At 40.8% G+C, this 19,905-nt stretch overlaps 1 protein-coding gene across 1 annotated transcript in view; it reads right to left on the bottom strand.

Moving 5' to 3' along the window:
* The window catches only part of ENPP1 (ectonucleotide pyrophosphatase/phosphodiesterase 1), a 66,066-nt gene that overhangs the window by 12,397 nt on the left and 33,764 nt on the right, over positions 1-19,905 (bottom strand). The window contains exons 10-21 of the mRNA XM_054975047.1: positions 18,273-18,338; positions 16,554-16,626; positions 15,089-15,197; positions 13,023-13,154; positions 11,722-11,753; positions 10,598-10,725; positions 7,821-7,890; positions 5,239-5,326; positions 3,977-4,152; positions 2,346-2,391; positions 2,088-2,242; positions 799-934 (exon numbers count right to left, since the gene is read on the bottom strand). Of these exons, the coding sequence (XP_054831022.1) occupies positions 799-934; positions 2,088-2,242; positions 2,346-2,391; positions 3,977-4,152; positions 5,239-5,326; positions 7,821-7,890; positions 10,598-10,725; positions 11,722-11,753; positions 13,023-13,154; positions 15,089-15,197; positions 16,554-16,626; positions 18,273-18,338 (1,211 nt within the window). The remainder of the gene's footprint in view (positions 1-798; positions 935-2,087; positions 2,243-2,345; positions 2,392-3,976; positions 4,153-5,238; positions 5,327-7,820; positions 7,891-10,597; positions 10,726-11,721; positions 11,754-13,022; positions 13,155-15,088; positions 15,198-16,553; positions 16,627-18,272; positions 18,339-19,905) is intronic.

Raw genomic sequence — 19,905 nt, 5'->3', positions numbered from 1 at the left:
CGTTGTTGCACCCCGCTGGGAGTGTGCCCACTGTGGGCTTGCCCCAGAGGTATTTTGCCTCCTGGGTTCATTGCCCATGCCTTTCCACCTACTGGCCAGGTGACTGGTGGCAGGGGAGGGCAAAGGCTGAGAGCAGGGGATCCCACCTACCGCAACAGCTTCCCATTCAGTTCAGCATTGAAGACAATTCTCTATAACCAACAGAAACACTACTGAATGGGGGCCTTTATCTTTATAAAAACTCAACTCAAAAAGTGTCTTGATTTTAGATTTCAAAATACATGCATAGCAGTAGCACCATTTAGTGTGAATGGCATAAGCACATACACGTGACGATGTTTCCCTATGGAAGGAAGGGTTTCCTGATTGTTGTTTTACATACAACATTTATACATGACACTTTGGTTCATGTATCTTACCATTTAATCTCTGGCACTGATTGTATTTAATTATCTGTCTTTAATAATTTCATAGTTTATTTTTATATACAGATGAAGTGATGATTACTCATGCAAGTTTAAGCCACAATAAATTTGTTAGTCATTAAAACCCCAGAAGACTCTTTTGTTATTTTATTTTAAAAGGGGGGTTGGCTTGATAATGTTAAATATGAACTAGAAGTTCTCTAGGTCCTTTTGTTGTCTCCCACATTTAATGTTTATGTAAGGTATAAGCTTTTTCAAGCATTCTGAAAGCTTGCACACCCTGTATATACTTGCACAAACTCTAATACTTATTCTGTTTGCAGTGCCTGCTAATAAATAATTCTCTTTAGTAATGCAAAAGAAATTTAATTACTTGGTGGGAAAAGAAATCCATAGTTTAGCTGTGGATGGCTTTTGTAATACGAACAACTCTGGCTGAGGCTTAAAGGAATACGGTTGTCAGTGTAGAGACAGCTAGAGAAGGCTTCTATGGAGACATTCCACTTGTCCTAGGTAACAAAACAGATCATCAATAGCTGCACAAGCACAAAGCATATATTATGTAATATGTGAGAAACAGGTTCACAACGGCTCCATCCAACTCTAGTTTTAGGCTACTATTCTGTGAAATCACGAAGTCTCGGAAATCTATGTGATCTTCAGTGTTTTTAACATTGTCAGTCACCTCAAGCATCTCTTATTGAGCAGTAGCCAATAAATAATTTAATACATTAAATATTTAGCCAATGTTAACTAATCCTCAATTCTGGCAAATAAACAGATGACTTCTGAAGAAAATCTCTTTCATTTTCTGCTTCTCTGTATCCAGCAACATTTTCCCACACCAGAGGCACTGTCTAAGTGACTTCAATTGGGCATGTCATTTCAGAGCTTCATACCCCCATTACCTTACAGAACCAGTGAGGACCAGCATAAGTGATGCAGTCCAAATAGGATAAGCGACTGAATGGGAGTGAGGAGGTCATGTGCCCTGTGTCTAATGGAAGATTGTTGAAGCTGTTGGGGTGACATCAAGGAACCAGGCAAAATCCTAGTCTCATTAACTTCTAACCCATTCAAAGATATGAAGTAAATTAGCTAGAAATATAGGTAGTAAAACCTTCAGATCATGACACTGACTTTTCAATGCTTCCTACATTCAGCATAAACTTTTGTTCCTGCCTTTAAAGCTTTCTACAGCTCTCCACCCCACTCCAGGTTATCTCTCTGTTTTTGTATCATGATATATTCTTAGCATTTCCTCTTCCTTTCAGTCTTCCAACTTTCAGCAGCCTAAAATACTCCTTCAGTTCTCACACACTGTCCTTTATGCTTGGAACTCCAGCCCACGATACCAACAAGGGGCCATGTCTCTGTGTCATTCAAATCCAGCTTATAACTCACTAATACCATGAAGTATTTTGTTTAACTCTTAAGTCCTGTTTTTTGTATTTCGTACTTAGTAAAATTCTTCATAGACAGATACACTCATAGTGTAATAACGACAACTCCAGTTTAGCAAGAGAATGCCATTAGACTGACCAGGTTTCATGACAAGCACTCGCTGCCCCCAAATGCTCAAAGGCTTCAGGAGCCATTTTCTGTCATTCCTAAATCAGTCCTATAAGGGAGTATCATGCCCGTAAGTACCAATATACTCACATGCTTGTTAACAGTATATGCACTCCATATAGGCATCTTGATATCTTTGCTGTATCCATTTACGTAGTGTTTATTGTAAAGAAGGCAATAGTTATGCTCCTTTTGTAGCACTCTGGGTCTCCCAAAAGGCAAATTGTATTTTTCTATCTTCTTTACTAGAGTAGGAAAAAGAAAACTAATTATATCTCTAAAACACAGTCTATTTTCCGATGAGATTTTCTGCTTGTTTTCCATTTTCAAAGCAGTTAAAATGCTTACCCTGTAATGCAGTGAAATTTCTCAGTGACTGAATGTGTGGCAAGCCCTAGAACAAAAAGGAAGTAAAGACGAAGAAAAATCATATAAACTATTCAATATCCACATGAACCAGTGGTGTGAATTAATCTGGGGGATTTGAAGTGAAATGCCAGTAATTTGCAGATGATATTAAATTGTATTTCTCCTTTACATTTGAATCAAGTGAGTAGTGGGTGTTCTGAACAAGTTCTTGGAGTTAGTAATGGGCTAGATGAAGACCAGTAAGTTGTTGGTAAGTAGTCAATTAACCCAAGATGGTGGTACTTTTGTAGTTCTATTCAGGACTAAGCTCCCTCATAAGGACCTTGTATGCAATTTGAGTTTATTCACAGATCTGCCCTTAAGGCTGATACTCAAGTAGAATCCATGGCATAGAGTGTTTTTCCACAAAGTTAAGCTGCTGTGTCAGTGGCACCTCATAGACAGATAGGGTTTTCCTACTGTTATTCATACTATGACTACAGGCTTGATTACTGTAATATGGGACACACTTTGGGGGATACATTTCCCAGTTCTGAAAGTATTTTACTGGCCCTTTCCAAGCACCATTCAAGGGGCTGGCACTGATTTATATGACTCTAAATATTCAGAAATGAAGTGTTGTAAGGACCACTTGCTCTTCTGTGACCCTATCAGTCTTCCTCAGGGGCCATCTCCAGATGCCTTTGCCTTCTGACTTTAGGCAGACAGCTACTGGAGAGAGAGCCCACTGTGAAACCCTCTCCTTACTCAGATTTACCTGATGCCTTTGCTAATGCGTTTGAGATGCTAGGTGCAGTTTGCCTCTTAATCATGCTTTTATTCATATTTAGGGACTTCTGCTTCCTAAACTATAACGTTTGATGGTTGTTTGTTTTAGCTTTTCTTTTTACATTGGATGTTATCAGTTGCTATTGGCTTTGATTGTCAGCTACTCTGAGAACCTTTAAATAAATAATTCTGAGCATAAATAGTATAAAAGTATTAGCGTATCAAATCTAATTCTAAGTCGTTAGATATTCTGAAATATTTTGCAACGTCACTTGCATATTTCACTGTATTAAAGAATACATCCATTCATGGAGCCATTCAACCCTTCTAAGAGCTAAATCCTGATCTCATGGAGATTTCTTAACATATGGATTCCTTCCAGGATTAATCCTTACTTTAACAAAGAAAAGAACACTTTGTCTTAAAATTCTGTCCAACCATATGTATCACACTTAATCCAAAAGGTGATTTTAGCACATGATTTTATTGTTATTGTTAGATAACTTGAGATTGCCGGATAGAATGAGCTATAAATAAAATCTTAATATATATAATGGGCTTAACAGGTAAATTACAATTTAATGAAGTCAAGTATGCACATATTTGCCATTTATCAAGGGGTATATTAAGTGACTGGCAGCCAAGTTTCCAATACATGTACTAGCGATGGGAGAGTTTTGAAGGTGTGACTTGTTCTTAATCCAGGCCAACAGAAACTTCTCAGTGATGTAACTGAATCCAACATGCGACATCGACAATGACCTCACAATTTGGAAGAGTATATCATTTCAGTCTGGAGTACAAGCAAATAGCTAAACGTTTCTATGAGAGTGTGTACCTACCAACAAATCACATGAACAGCCAAGATCACCTGAAGAAGTTCTCCGGCCTGTGAAAGGGCATGAAGAAGGATAACTTTCTTCTTTGGGATGCTTTGGAATGTAAGTTGGTTTCTTTAAAAGATGGTTGAGGCTTCCATGAGTACCATTGTTAGGGGCCGGTATCAAGTCAAGTAGATCTGTAATATTTCACACATAATTAATGGCTTGAATCCCACAAACCACCAGTAGAAAGCACTGGTGGTCTGGGATCTTTCTTCCCTCCCCCTCTTCCCCAGAGCCATTTCTGATCCTGCAGAGGTTTTTATGTACTAACAGCTGAACAAGAAAAAGTGAAAAAAAGCAGTTGGTGCAGTGGGAAAAATATTTTATTTGACTTCACAATTTTAGCTGCTGTAGGAACTTTCTGGCAACATTACTATACAGATCCCCATGATGATGCACAGGGAAAATATATGAAGTCATCAAGTCAGAAACATTTTTTCCTATTGCACCAATCACTATTTTTTGGCCTTTTACTGTTCTGATTACTGGTGTAACATTCTATTCTGGATACTGACTGATACAACAGTTGGGTGGCTGTAGTGGAGAAGGGAATTAGATTGCCATTTTTACCTCTTTTGTAAGAAAAGCTCTATTCATGGGGGGAAAGAGCAATTTTGCTCTCGTTCCTCTTCTCACTACAGCCACCCAATGTGCCACTATTAGTACAAAAATCCCTCCGCACTTGGAATAAACTTTAACTCCAGCAGTAGGGGAGAGTGAGATCCTGCGATCCTTGCACCCTCAAATTATGAGATCCAACCTGTTAGATGTTTTAAAATACACTTCTACTCTGCAAATTTCGTGTGAGTATAACCATGAACATCTCATGTCATGAGTATTTCTTTGATAACGTTATTGTCTTCTGGCCACCATACACTGCATTGTTTCATCATACATAGAGAGAGTGGGAGGCATGTTGGAATCTTCTAAGGGTTCCACATACAATGGCCTGCCTCAACCCCCTTGCTCATCCTGCAGGAGCAATCTACCATAACTTCCTCCTCATCTGTCCTTCAGCATCCAGCATCCAGGATGAGTATCACAGCCCAGCACTGCCAGGACTGGAAACTGCATCAGCCAGGAAACAAATATATACAGAGAGGTCCTACATCTTTCCAATGCAAAAAAAGATATGGCCAGTGAAACTCTAGTTTAATCAGGTATTTGTTTCCAGTAAGGGTTGATTGCCAAGTGGAGTGAAAACAGTTACTTCATCATACCACACATTAAATTGTAGATTTCAATATTTTCAAAAGTATTGACTTTGGTTTGAAACTTGAATCCAGGTCCAAAGCCTATAAAGAAAGCCTAGAAAAAAGGAGAACTCTGTTTTAGTTCTAATATTTTATAAAGTATGTGCTTTAAAAAAATAGATGCATGCATATTTACAACATGTATTTACAATTATTTAATGGCAATACTTAGAATAATTATTGCAGTGCACTCAAATCCTGCTCTGTTTTAAAGGCACCCTCCTGCACTATTTCATTCTACTACAGTTCTATAAAAATGCCCTCCTCGACATTTCTGTTTTGCACATTCTGCAGAATGATAGAAATGAGAGAGCATTCCAGAACTTCTCAGGCAGGCCATTCCACAAGGTGGGAGCCACATGAACAAGCATTTGCTGATCTTACCCATTGGCAAGGTGGCACCTTCAGAAGGCTCTGTTCAGATGAGGAAAGCTATTCTGGCAGTCATAGCATGGCATATCATAGCAGGAGACATATCATAGCAGGAAAGACACTCTTGCAGGTACGTGGGTCCAAGACCATTAAAGGCTTTGTTAGCCATAACCAGCATGTTGAACTGAACCCAGTAACTGAGCCCAATGGGATGTCTGAAGATTGGGAGTGACATGCATGCTCTGCCTAGTGCCTGACAGTAACCAGGCTGTGGCATTCTGTACCAGCTCAAGTTTCCAAAGCTGACTGTAACAGCCAGGTAGAGTGCATTTCAATAATCTAGTCTTGAGGTAGCCATAAAATAAATCCAGGTAGTTGAATCAGCCAAGTCAAGACAGGGAACCATCTTCCAGCTAAATGAAGATGGAAGAATGCGGATTTTTTGCAGTTGCATTAACTTGCTTCTCTAGCGATAGTTCTGGGTCCATTAGAACCCCAAAGCTCTTAATCAAGTCAGCAACTGTCAGCTGGACCCATTCAAAAGTGGAAAGTACAGTATCCTCCAAGATACCCCAGACTTTCCAACCAACATCACCTCCATATTGCCAGAATTCAATTTCAGCTTGTTCACCCTTAGTCATTGAACCACAGCTGCAAGGCACTGATCTTAAAAAAGAGATGGTATTTAAAAAGATGATGTAGGATAAGTGCAGACAATATCCTAGCTGTGTCAATGGTGGAGGGAGGGCATGCCTTACTTTCTGGCTCATCCACTGCCATGGCACCACCTCTGACTCCAGCATCGGTCTGTGTATTGCCATATTATCCAATTTGGTCCGTGAAGGCTTCATACACATTGTTAAACCCTTAAATTAAATGTAGGGGTTTAATCCTGCATATGAAGCTTATGCATACTACATAGCCTAGCCTTCCACTTGTCATGCTAGTTTTTATATGCATAATTTTTTAAATTTAGAACATGTATTCAGCCATGCATCTCTTCACCAGCAGTCCAAGAGAGAGATATTCTGTCTCTTTTTCTTAATTTATAGGAAAACTTTGTGCTGGCCACCACCAATTATATGATAAACAGAAAAATCATGATGAAAGTCCTCTTGGACTGTGACTTTCAAAAGCTCAGAGCGTCAGGAGCCAAGGCTGATGTGGTCTGAGTGAGAAACATGAAGTCCCGAAAACGAAGAAGCATCTCAGAGCCCAGCATCTTTCTTCAATTACTTGATCCTTGTTCAGGTTCCTTAGAGGGATTTCGGACAGCGCAAAGGAGTGGACCTATATTTTCTAGGAAATATAATGTTTTTCTATGGAATTGGTGTTCTCTGAACCCTAAAGACTGGGAAAGGCTTTGCAGACTCCAAAGGGATAAAGGCAAACTGTAGACTGCAAGTACACCAATACCTTCTCTTCTCCCCACCAAGAAAACCAGCCTCCACAATGTTCTGCTGATTTCAACTTGTTCACTCCCAATTACAAGTATGTAAGTCCAGAGCTGGATCGAGGGGGGGCAGGGGGGTAGTCTGCCCCTGGTGCCGCCAGGGAGGGGGTGCCAGGAGCAGCTGCCAGCTGCCGGAGCATGTAGGCAGCAGCATAGGCAGCCTCACAGCCCCCCACGCTGCCTTTCGCCTGCCCTGCGGGACAGGGAGCAGCCAGCTTGCCACGCACCCCCTGTCCTGCAGGGCAGGCAAAGGGCAGCGCGGCTGCCCATGCCATTCGCCTGCCCCGCAGGAGAGGGGGCAGCCGGCTGCCCCCTGTCCTGCAAGGCAGGCGCATGGCACGGGCGGCCTCGCAGCCCCCCGCGCTGCCTTTTGCCTGCCCTGCAGGACAGGGGGCACATGGCAAGCCGCCCCCCCTGCCCCGCAGGGAAGGCGAAAGGCAGCGTGGGGGGCTGTGAGGACGCCCGTGCCATTCGCCTGCGTGGAAGTGAAAGCCGCAGGCAGCTTCCTAGCCCCTCATGCTGCTTCCGGCGCTCCGCGTGATGACGTCACCAAAATGACATCATCACGCCGCACCGGGAGCGCGTGCATGTGAGGCCGGACTAGGGTTGCCTTGGGCGCCGGCAACCCTAGATCCGGCCCTGTGTGAGTCTGAACTTGGAGAGAGTTGCCTTTTCCCTTGTATTGTTTGTTGGAAGCCAAGAACTCATATGTTTTAAAACTTACCTGCATATTTGGAAATATATTGTCTGACCCATGGAATCCACCTGTGCAATACTTGAGCTCAGACGGGATTCTGCAAAACAGTCATGAACACATAACTGACAATACCTGCCTTGATGTATCATTGAAAAGCCTGGAGTATTGCAACCCTCTCTGGACTTCCCCAGATACATCTCAGCCCTTCCCACCTCTGCCTAAAATTCCACTGCTGAAATAATAAACAGTGTGACATTCCTCCTCAGACCTCTTCACTGGCTTCCCATCCCCATTCATATTCAGAACAACCTTTTTGACCTCAGCTTTAAATCTCTTTAAGATTAATACTTCTTTGAAAATGAGTAGCTGTGTCTGTCATAACACAATAATTTTTATTAAAAGACCAGTGATACCTTCAAGACTAACAACATGGTGAGGGGTCTGGAGACCAAGTCCTATGAGGAAAGGTTGAAGGAGCTCGGTACATTTAGCCTGGAGAGGAGACAACTGAGAGGTGATATGATAACCATCTTCAAGTACTCGAAGGCATGTCATATAGAGTTGTTTTCTGGTACCTCAGAAGGTCAGACCAGAACCAACTGGTTGAAATTAAATCAAAAGAGTTTTCAGCTAAACATCAGGAAGAACTTCCTGACAGAGTGGTTCCTCAGAGGAACAGGCTTCCTCGGGAGGTGGTGGGCTCTCCTACTTTGGAGGCTTTTAAGCAGAGGCTGGATGACCATCTGACAGCAATGCTTATTCTATGAACCTGGGCAGATCATGAAAGGGAAGGCAGGAAGGTTACATCAGTGCTTAGTTCTCCTGGCCCCTTCTTACAGGCCCAGGGTAAGGCCGATCGCAACCTTGGGGTCAGTAGCAATTTTCTCCAGGCCAGTTTTGCTAGGGATCCTGAGGGTGTTTTGCCATCTTCTGGTCATGGAGCAGGGGTCACTGGGGGTGTGGGGAGGGGAGATAGTTGTGAATGGCCTGTATTTTGCAGGGGGGTGGACTAGATGACCCTAGAGGTCCTGTCCAACCCTATGATTCTATGAACATTCATTTCAATATAAGCTTTCATGAGTCACAGGCAGCCCACTTTGTCAGAGAGGTATCTATCTGATGATGCAGACTGAGATTCACAAAAGCTCATATTGAAATGCTGTTAGTCTTGAAGGTGCCAATAGACTCTTTAATTTTTATAATATTCCTGCCAGTGACCTTTGTTCTCCCAATATTGCCACCCTCAGCAGCCCAATAGTGTCTTGATCTTGAATGCTATTCTACCTGCTGAGTAAAATTCTCTGCCTGAAGATGTACATAATATCAATTTTCATTTTCTTTCAAATGACTTTTTCTACAGGGCCTTTGGATTAATCTCTTAATATTTCTCAGTATCCTCCAATTAATGACATTTTTTCATACTCATTCCTCCTATCTTTGCTTCCCTCACTTTCTTCTTGGTTGTCTTCACATTGTTTAGTTTATATTGTATAATTTATATTGTAAACTTCTTGGACGCCTATGTTTTGATCATGGAATTCAAGTTAGGTGCCATTTACACATGCTTCTTGAACTGTATACATAAAAGATGCTTGCTTTTTTAAAAACTTTAAATTTTGTGCGCGTATGCGCACCTAACTGGGCATCTATAACAGAGATACCATATTACCACTTCCTAAGAAGATTAATTTTCCATTTCAGAGTTTCAGGTGGGTAGCCATGTTAGTCTGCAGTGGAACAGCAAGATTTGAGTCCAACATCACCTTAAAAACCAATAAGATCTCCAGGATATAAACCTTTGAGAGTCAAAGCCCCCTTCATCAGATACAAGTAAGAATGGAGATCCCTGAGACTCTCAAAAACTTATACCCTGGAAATCTTGCTGGTCGTCAAGGTGCTGCTGGTTTTGAATCTTGCTCTTTCAGAGAGAACTAACTAGCCCAGATGAATCTTGCACATTCTACAAGTCTTTATATGAAGTCCAAGTCATCTCCACAGTTCACCAGAAGATGTCATGTGCATGGCCTTTTTGACATATTATCACAGTTTCTCAGTCCACTTTTCATAGCACTGATATTTTATAGCATCTGCACTTGAATACAACACTGTTGAAGCCAACACTGCAATGTTCAATGGGAAGATAGAAATCATATACTGAAGTTGTATGACCTGATGTTTATTTAATTGAGACTATACGTATTTATCATAAAACACTTTATTTGGTAAAGTACTCGGGATATATTGTGCATCTTGTCTAGATAAACAAAGGAGATGAATACTTTCATGACTACTCATATATGCTATAAGTATTATTTGCATATGATGAAAAGCTTCAATCCACAACAATTTCAGACAGGTTATATAATCAAGCAACAGCTTCTCTCATCATGTGAAAATCATAGATCGTAGCATGTATACACAAACACACAGACACACACACACAGACACATATACATACATATAGGGAAATCTACAGTGTACAAGTATAGGTATGAGAAAGTGCACAGAGCTTCATCTCATCAGCTTTTGGGGAATCAGGAACCAACCAGCAAACTTCAGCCTCCAAGCCCAGCAAAAAGAAAGGAAGAAAGGCAGAAAGAAAGGAAAATACAAATGCTCGTTTGAGCATTTGTATTTTCCTATACAAGAGAATTTGTCTTTTATCCCTCTTACATAATTAAATGGGACCGTATATTTTATTGGTATAGTACAGCACGGAAACACTGCACCCAATGTATAGAAGCATGGTATGGGGTCCACAAAAAGCAAACTTTAACAGCTATTTATGAAGAATAATAACTTACCGAGCAAGTTGCCACTGTTGGTCCATATAGAAACTCACTGGTTCAATCCGGTCACTCTTGGCATAGTGAAATCGCTTGGGAAGAAGGTGCTTCATGTATGCTTTGAAATGCTGATCTGGGACTAAGCACTGTAGTATTGACATTAATATCCGTGTTATTTCTAATGTTATGGTTATATGTCGTAAGTGTTCCCATCTATAAATTCTCAAGCACATCACACAGCAAGCCTGTTCAAAGGCTTCTATGGAAAACTTTATTATTTTATGTAATTTATATCCCACTTTTCTCCTTAGTGGAGACCAAAAGCAATTTGTATCAATCTCCTCTTCTCTAGTTTTTGCAACAACCCTGTAAGATAGGTTAGATGAGAGTCTGTGACTTGGTCCAAGGTCACCCAATAAGTTTCCGTGGTAGAGTAGGGGCTTTTATCTGAGCTTCCCAGATCCTAGCCTGATACTCTAACCACTACCCCACACTAGCTCACCACACTTGAAACTCCTTTTTTGCACCACCTGCTGATTCTCACCCTCTTTATGTACAAGTGTGCCAACAATATTGTGAGAGCTTCCTCCCTGTGATGTAGTCTCATGGCTCTAGGAAATGTGTGTGAGTATCACAGTCGCATAGGTAGGCATGACAGCATTGAGCTCTCTCAACCAATCAACATTCAGCTGAGACACAGGATTTCATTAAAGTGTGAATAAGTTATTCTTCTCCAGGCCCATAGCATCACACTATGGGAGAAACTAATGTAACTAGGGTTGTTAAAAAGTAGTTAATTAATTATGAACTTTTATTTGATTTGTATATGGAAGCACCACGCCTGGAGAAAAGGGCATTTGTTTTTGGGGGGCGGGGGCGGGGGATGAAGCGCACATGGAAAAAGCAAGCTGCAGTCTCAGAAGAGGCATTCCCTCCCACATGTGAAGAATGCCTCTTCTAAAAATATGTCTGCTACCCCTGGATTTGTAAATAATTACATTAGAAATAGCTCCCAAATGCTAAAAGAATCTGCTGCCCAATTAATGAACAATTAATGCTTTTAATCTAAATGACCTAAAAGTTACAGCCCTAAATGTAAGTAAAAGTCATCAAAAGTCATACAGGAAAAAAACAATACTTACTGTAAGGTTTCTGACAATGCCTTCATAATCAACTGGAAGAGTTAGATGATATAATTAGTTACCTAAAGGTTAAAAGAAAATGAAAATAACATACTTCCTAATGAGGAATGATGATTTAAATACTGCATAATACTTAACGTTTCTTATCAAATCTCCATCCTTTTCACCACCTCACATCAACATCAGAAGTAATTCTTATCACATATTTATTTTAATAACTTTAAAATTAATAATATTAATATTATTAAAATTTTGTTCTAGTCTGCATTTATGTATAGAAATTAACAGCTCTTCTGTGGAAAAAGTTAAGGCTCTGATACTATTGAGCGTATTCTAGCCCAAGCAAAGACTGTTGTTATCCCATCCCACAGCTGAACACAGTTCACACATCCCACAGTTCATTTGCTTTACTTTCTCTAACCAAAGTGAACCCTTTTCCAATATATTCAATAAAACAAAGCATTATTTCAGAAGGAAGATAGTATTACTTCTTTAAACCACACACATACAAATTTGTGATTCAGGCATATCCTTCCTATGCAGAATTGCTCAGAAACCATAATCACTCTTACATGTTTTTGTGTCCTGATCCATTTCATAGAATCATAGAGATGGAAGGAACCTCCAGGGTCATCTAGTCCAACCCCCTGCACAATGCAAGAAATTCACAACTATCCCCCCCCCACACACACACACACAGTGACCCCCTACTCCATGCCCAGAAGATGGCAAAAACCTCCAGGACCCCGGGCCAAACTGGCCTGGAGAAAATTGCTTCCTGATCGCAAAGTAGTGATTGGCATTACCCCAGGAGTGTAAGAACTGACCATGAAAACTTACGCTTTCTTCTTTGCTATTAGATACAATGACTACTATTCACATCTACTGAAATTATCAGAAGCGTCTATGTCCTGCATTATCATCAGTAAATCATCATTATCTACACTCAATCTTAGTCAAAAGCTCCAAAAGTGGTAACATCTTAATTTCTCCCTTACATGTTATGTCTCAGAGTATACTTCAAGTGAGATGGCATTATAACTACATTTTAAATCATTCTTGATACGGATGATGAAAGCAGTCCTTTATGTGTTCAGTTTCTATTTCAATCCCATGTTTTCCTCCAAAAATAAGGGACCAAAGGTAGGCCATTCACAGGATTTAAGGGCATGAGAAGCTCAACACAAGGCATTTCACTATTGAGTTGGGTTGTAATAATATTCCTGCTGTTTCATTTGATGTACTTTTAAAACCCCTCAACGTAAGTTCAATTCAAGCATATTAGACTAGCAATTACATACAAGAGAAATACTCATCTGGAACATTTTTTGGTCTTAAGCGAGCTGCAGGACCAGGTACTACAGTCAAATTTTCAACATCATCCAAGTACGTGTTCAGGTATGCTGCTTTTCTGCAGCTAGCTGCTTCCATCCCTTTACAGAAAAGACAAACATTATTTTAAAGACTCAGCTGGTTGTCAAACAGATGGGTAGCTCCTCTCATATAATAATATATCATATAATGATAAAATTTTATCATATAATGATAAAATGTAACTAACCTAGGATTGCCAGCCCTCCGCTCATGAAAAAATGGCATGTGCATGCACTCCAGAGGTTTCTTAGTGACATCAATTCCAGTTTAAACAAGAAGCAACAGGGGCTCAGCCAGAACAAATCCGCCAAAACAGAGCGATTTCTTCATGGGGGCAAACCTACAAATAATGTGTATGTTGCCTGATGCTTGCTCCAGTAAGGCAAACAGCAGCTCCACAGAGCCATTTCAGGTCAGGAAAAAGGATATAGTGCTGTGTGTCGTGTGCCACAATCTGTACTTAGACTCTGCCTAGTTTATTCATACAATAAAAATGTCTAGGAGTTCTGAACAGAACTCCCAGTCATGTCCTATTAGCTTCTCAGTGATTAACTAATTCATACATGCAGTCCTAAGCAGAGTTACCCCTTTCTAAGCCTGTTGACTTCAGTGGACTTATAGAAGGATATAACTTTTCTTAGGACTGCATTGCAATAATAACATCAACAACACTCAATTTATACACCACCCTTCAGGACAACTTAATACCCACTCAGAGTGGTTTGCGAAGTATGTTATTATTATCCCCACAACAAAACATAGTGTGAGGTGGGTGGGGCTGAGAGAGCTCCTAGAAGCTGTGACTGACCCAAGGTCACCCAGCTGGCTTCAAGTGGAGGAGTGAGGAATCCAGATTAGAGTCCCGCACTCTTAACCACTACACCAAACTGGCTCTCAATGAATTAAAGTTCCACACACACGCAAATAAATGGGATACCTGCATTTTGTATTATCATTGACAAAGATATAAAATGTTTAGAGTATTCGTGCTTATGAGTTGGCATCAGCCCTGCCTTACTTCTATTTCTGAATGGCTTAATCTTGGAGTATGGTTAAACTCAATGAACTGGTACCACTGACAGTAAAAGATATGTAAAGATGTTTCCATCAGTTTGGTATACTTTTATTCACTTTATGAATATGCATCAAGACACAAATATTTATTTGACTTTGCTCTGTTTTGTATTATATTTTATTTCTAATAAAGACAGTTAAAATTTGCACTTTTTTCATACATCATATTACATGCAATTACCAAATTATATTTCCAGAAGAGCAACATTAAATATTCACTAGCATCTATTTGAAAGATTACTATCGTCAAATTGCTGTGTAAAATGTGCATGTGCAAAATTGGTTTTTACTCTCATTAGACTCAGAGTATTGGGAAGAGAATGTCTGTGTTCCCTCTCTATGGGAAGATCTGCAAAGGCTGGGAGAAGGTCTTTCCTGTGGTGGCAATAGGGATGTTAGTGCACCTCTCTATCTCTGAAGTACTTTGAAGACTAATTAAAATTGTTTTGTTCACGTGTCTCTCCAATTTGATACTGAGGGATATGGTAGGTTGAAATGGACTGGCACAAAGCCATTAGGCAAGCTTTATGGTCGAGCAGCAATTCAAACTTGGGTCTCCCCAGCCATAATGAGACACCCTAACCATGACTTAGTCCCATTGATAGGATTACAGTCATAAGAAAGATTATCCCATTTTAAAAGTTTTCTACATCTTGATAGAAAATATCCTGTCAAAGTAAATAGATGCAGAGGAGTTAGCCGTGTTAGTCTGTAGTAGCAAAATATTAAAGAGTCCAGTAGCACCTTTAAGACTAACCAACTTTATTGTAGCATAAGCTTTTTGGTGGCTCTCGAAAGCTTATGCTACAATAAAGTTGGTTAGTCTTAAAGGTGCTACCGGACTCTACTGTTTTGTCAAAGTAAAGTGACCCATTTTTTAAAATCTGACCTAAATGCTATATAGCTTAAATAAACTTACCGTGATCAGAGAGAAGAAGAATGTTAATGCAATTGTGCAAGTTCATTTGTTTAAGACCATCCATCAACATCCCAACCACTTTATCCACTCTTTGTAATGCAAGAATGACCTACGTGACAAAAATAAAGAGAGGTAAAACAAACATTAACAACATGCAAGACAGAATCTATGGCTCAGAAGGTTTTCAAGAGCAGCAAGCTGTTCATAGGAAATACCCTGTGCTTGTCACCTAATCCACAAGAACTACATAACCAGGATCGGAAGTCACTCCATTGATTGCCTGTCTAGTAAAAGAACTGAGTGACCAACGGCATATATCTGAAGGCTCATTGACATGTGACAGTATCCCCATGTCCACTGGAGGGATGCCATCACCATTTTAAGACTTGGGTTTTTAAAAACACTGCAGGGCCTGATCCTGACAGGCGACCTGATGGCACTCCGGCTAGTCAGAGATACAGGCAGTGAGGCTCGGAAACAGCACAAGGGGAAGACAGAAGTCCCAAAAGCAGCAGAGGTGAGGGGCAGTGCTTGTTGGGTGATCAAGATGTCCCCAATGCCAGCCCAGCTGCTTCCTCATCAAAGCCCTGTTCTTGCAGCCACCACAGCCTGGCTTGGCCCCTGATGGTAAGAAGAAAGAATCACTACCACTCCTGCCAGTCACCACGGACCTTGGCTTGGCTGTGACAGTTCTGGAGATGCTGGAGGCATGACAGCCCCCCCCCATAGTAAACTGAGTGCCATGCCTGAGGGGGGCGATTCACACATGACACTTCTGGGGGAAGGGAGAGGAGGAACCGTGCCTCTATCTCCACCCCTAAACAAACAACTCGTGAAATCTTACTAAATGTAAGTTACAAATAGAAAATAAAGATTGTCCTTTGATTTCTGAGTAAATGATGATGTAAATTACTCTTTATTGCCTATTTCTAGCTTACATTTAGTAAGATTTCGAGAGTTGTTTGTTTTGGTGTACCTTGGATATTGCAATATTCTCTTGCTTGTTTATCTGTCTCCACCCCTGGCTACTCCCTCATCATGCAACAAGCACCACCTCTCACCTCCGCTGCTTCCAGGGCTCTTGTCACCCCCTGTACCATTTCCAAGCCTCTAGAGATGGGGGGAGACCACGTGAGTCTCTGCCTAGCTGGAATGCCATCATGCAGGTTGTCAGGATCACACCCACTGTGTTTTTGAAATAAGAAAATCCAGTCCTTAAAATAGCAGCCACATCCCTGTGGCAGACAAGGAGACGTCATCACGTCTAGTTGTGCCCTGAGACTTTCTACTGGGAAAAACTTGCAAACATTTCCCAGAAGTATTATGAAAAGCCTCAAGAATATAGTTGACAAATATATTTAAATACACACATTATTCTTAAGACTTGCAGATACTTTTTTAAAGTAAATATCACCGATTCACTACAGTACTTATTTAAAAACAAAAAGAATAGCAATTTACTTACTTCACTGCTAACTGGTCCATATCTGTGGCCGGAGTGATCTGGTTCTTCTAAATACAGAGTGTAAAATTGTGGTCTATATCAAACAGTACCAAAATTTTAATATTTTACATAAAATCTGTGAGGTGTGGAAATTCATACGGACAGCATGTGTCAGAAATATCTGCGCATTATTCACTGAAGCAGCAACAGCAAAAAGACATGTAGCAGTTAAGCAAAAGTTCTGAGTTCAATAGGTCTTACTCCCAAGTAAGCATGTATATAAGGTTTCAGGTCTCACTGATTACAGTAGGAAAGTGAAGCATATGTTCTACATCTTTCCCACTGAAATCAGTAACTTAGTTTTGCTACAGATCTAGCAAATCAAGTTAGTACAACTTTCAGGAGCAAGATCTCATTTTATCATCAAATGCAGCACCTTCATCTTAAGATGATTCATCAGGAGGGTTTTACTATGAAGGCTCATGCCACAATGGCTGCATTCTGACATCATGACAAACTGCGACTTTTCTAGAAATGTAGTCCTCTCTTGGTGATTGATTGATTGATTGATTGATTGATTGATTGATTGATTATGCCATTTATATTCCACCTTTCTCACTGAGACTCAAGGCAGATTACATAGTGTGAGATTAGTACAATCAGTGGCAAGGACAAGGGCAGGCATTTCCATACAGTGTCAAGAACATTTCCATAAACATGTCATGGGGTCAATGAATGTAAGTTTACAAAGACATAGTATTAGCAAGGATCCAGTATGGGGTTGAGGAATTGCTGAAACAGAACATAATCAGTTCTATGACTTACATTAAACAACATAAAGCACAGGTAGGATATAGGAGTACATATTTAAAGCTACAGATAATATGTAAGGCAACATAATGGTGAAATCTATGGTTTCTAACTCATTAGCGAAACATCTGGGACCCCTTTCCTACAATGCCGCCCTCTTAGCTGAGTCACTAGCAAATGGAGTCATGGAGAGAAGGGAAGGGAAGGGAGCTGTTTTCTGACAAAGCAATATCAGTAGCTTTAAGCAGCACAAGAAGCACAAGATTTTTCTGTTGCTCTGAGTTGCCATCTATATGCAGGAGGCTGAGAGGGGCAGAACTACTTAATAAACCTGGATTTCTGCATTCAGACAGCACAATGATCAGAGGGTGGTACAAACCAGACTTAAGCCAGGTTCAGTGTGTGGTTTAAACTGTGGTTCAGCATGCCTACTCAGCACCCACCTACAAAGAGCAGCCTGCACTTACGTTTCACAATAAACCGCAGTTCAATCAAACTATGGTTTAATGTGGTAAATTAATCTGTCAACGAACTGGTTAATGGTTAAGATACAAGAGAAGTAATTGTTGTTTTGCTACTACAAATTACCAAAGTTACACTTCAGGAGCAATTAACTGCAGAAATGTTTTACAAGAGATAAAGTTTGGAAAATAGGCCTAATTTGGTTATTACAACAAACATTGTGGCACTCCCTAGCCGTGGCAACAGCCTCTTGGCTGGGGGCCAGGGTTTGTCTCTCCAAAGGAGGGGAAGGTAGCCAGGGCTGGGAATGCTGGGGGGGGGGGGGAGGCGCAGAAACAGAGGACTTATAAGGCCGCTCCACCACCCCCAGCAGCCAGTTACAATAAACCTAATTGCATATTGTGTTGAATACACATACTGTTTAAAAAATCACTGTTGTTCTGTTTTTCGAATATTCTAAGCATGTACCTTTTCTCTTCAGGTAACTGTAGCCAACTAAGCAAAGTTACTACTCTTTCTTCATATGGTATTGACCTAAATCAAAAAACAAAACAAAAAGCTTAACAAAAACTGTGATGTGTATTACATACCCCCGTTGTATATGCATGTAGAAAAACTGCTCGTTATTAGAGGAAAATTTTTGTTGTATCTTGAGAACAGGTACTAGTCTGTATTTTTGTACTAATATTTTTTCATTCTTTGTGTCAACTTTATATTAACTTAACTAGCTGTGAGAGTCACTTGATACAGGATTATTAATAAAGGAGTTGCAGGAATTTTCAGTTGCTGAAAAGCAATCCTTGATTGTAGAAGAGGAAGAGATGCATTGAATGAAGGATAGCTAAGGAAAGGAAGAAAAGAAGTGTTGTTTGAAGAAAGCAGAAAGATTTTTTAGTATTGGCTTCTTCAGGATTTTCCTCTTGCTGTTTTTGTTGTAGGCACTTTTTTGAGGAAATCTCATTTGCTCTTTAAAACATCTGGAATTAACAATGCAATCCTAAACAAAGTTACACCCGCCTAAGTTTAGTGAAGTCAGGGAGCTTAGAAGTGTGTAACTCTGCTTAGAACTAGAAGTATCTTTGAAAGCATAGTACTGTGTTTTCTTGAAGGGTCAGGAGTCTCAGGACTAGGCATGGGCATGAACAGGGGAAAAACCCCAAACAAGCTGTTTGTTGTTCGTTGCCATCCACGAACAACGAACAACGAACAGTAACAAACGTGACCCTGTTCACAAACATGTTTGTTGCCCTTTAAAGATCCTTTAAACTATCAGCTGGCAGGTGGCAGGGGGGATTCCCCCTCTGCCACCCGCCAGCTGATAGTTTAAAGGGCCCTTTCCTGCCACGTGCAAGGGGCAGGGCCCTTTAAACACCCCATAAACTGACCTTCCCAATGTCCAATACCCACCAAATTTGCAGGGGACATAGTCATCACTATCCTCTGAAGACCCCCCAAGTTTCAGAGAGATTGCACCCCAGAAACGGCATGATCCATGGGTCCCTCCTTTGCTGTCATTTTCTCTTCACAGTGGCAAAAACAGGACTGCCTGTTGGAAGGCAGCTGCTTTGAGGGGTTACAAACTGACCTTCTCAATGTCAAATACCCACCAAATTTGCAGGGGACATAGTCCTCACTGTCCTCCAAAGACCCCCCAAGTTTCAGAGAGATTGCACCCCGGGAAAGGCATGATCCATGAGTCCCCCCCTTTGCTGTCATTTTCTGTTCACAGTGGCAAAAACGGGACTCTCTGCTGGAAGTACTTTGAAGAGTTAAAGCCAGAAGGAAAGCCAGAAGGAGTTCAGACAGAGTTCAGTCCCTGCCTCCGGTTGCCAAGGGTATTGATTACAGGTGCCAGACTGTCTGGCTTGACGAACGGCTGACAAAGGCAACGAATGAGTCTTGCAATGACCACTTGTTCATTTAGAATGGGGCCTCATGAACGGCTTGTTCGCGAACAGACAAATGGGCTGTTTGTGGGTTTTTTCTGTTCGTAATGCTGTTCGTGCCCATGTCTACTCAGGACCCATTTGTTGGGAAATCCCAGTAACAAAAGCACCTTAAATTATATGCACAAACTACAATCTGGCTTCTTTCATACCCA

Source organism: Eublepharis macularius, chromosome 1, assembly GCF_028583425.1.
Source record: "Eublepharis macularius isolate TG4126 chromosome 1, MPM_Emac_v1.0, whole genome shotgun sequence".
NCBI classification, from domain to species: Eukaryota; Metazoa; Chordata; class Lepidosauria; order Squamata; family Eublepharidae; genus Eublepharis; species Eublepharis macularius.
The sequence above is the reverse complement of the archived record's forward strand: the minus strand, read 5'-3'. Positions and strand labels throughout refer to the sequence as shown.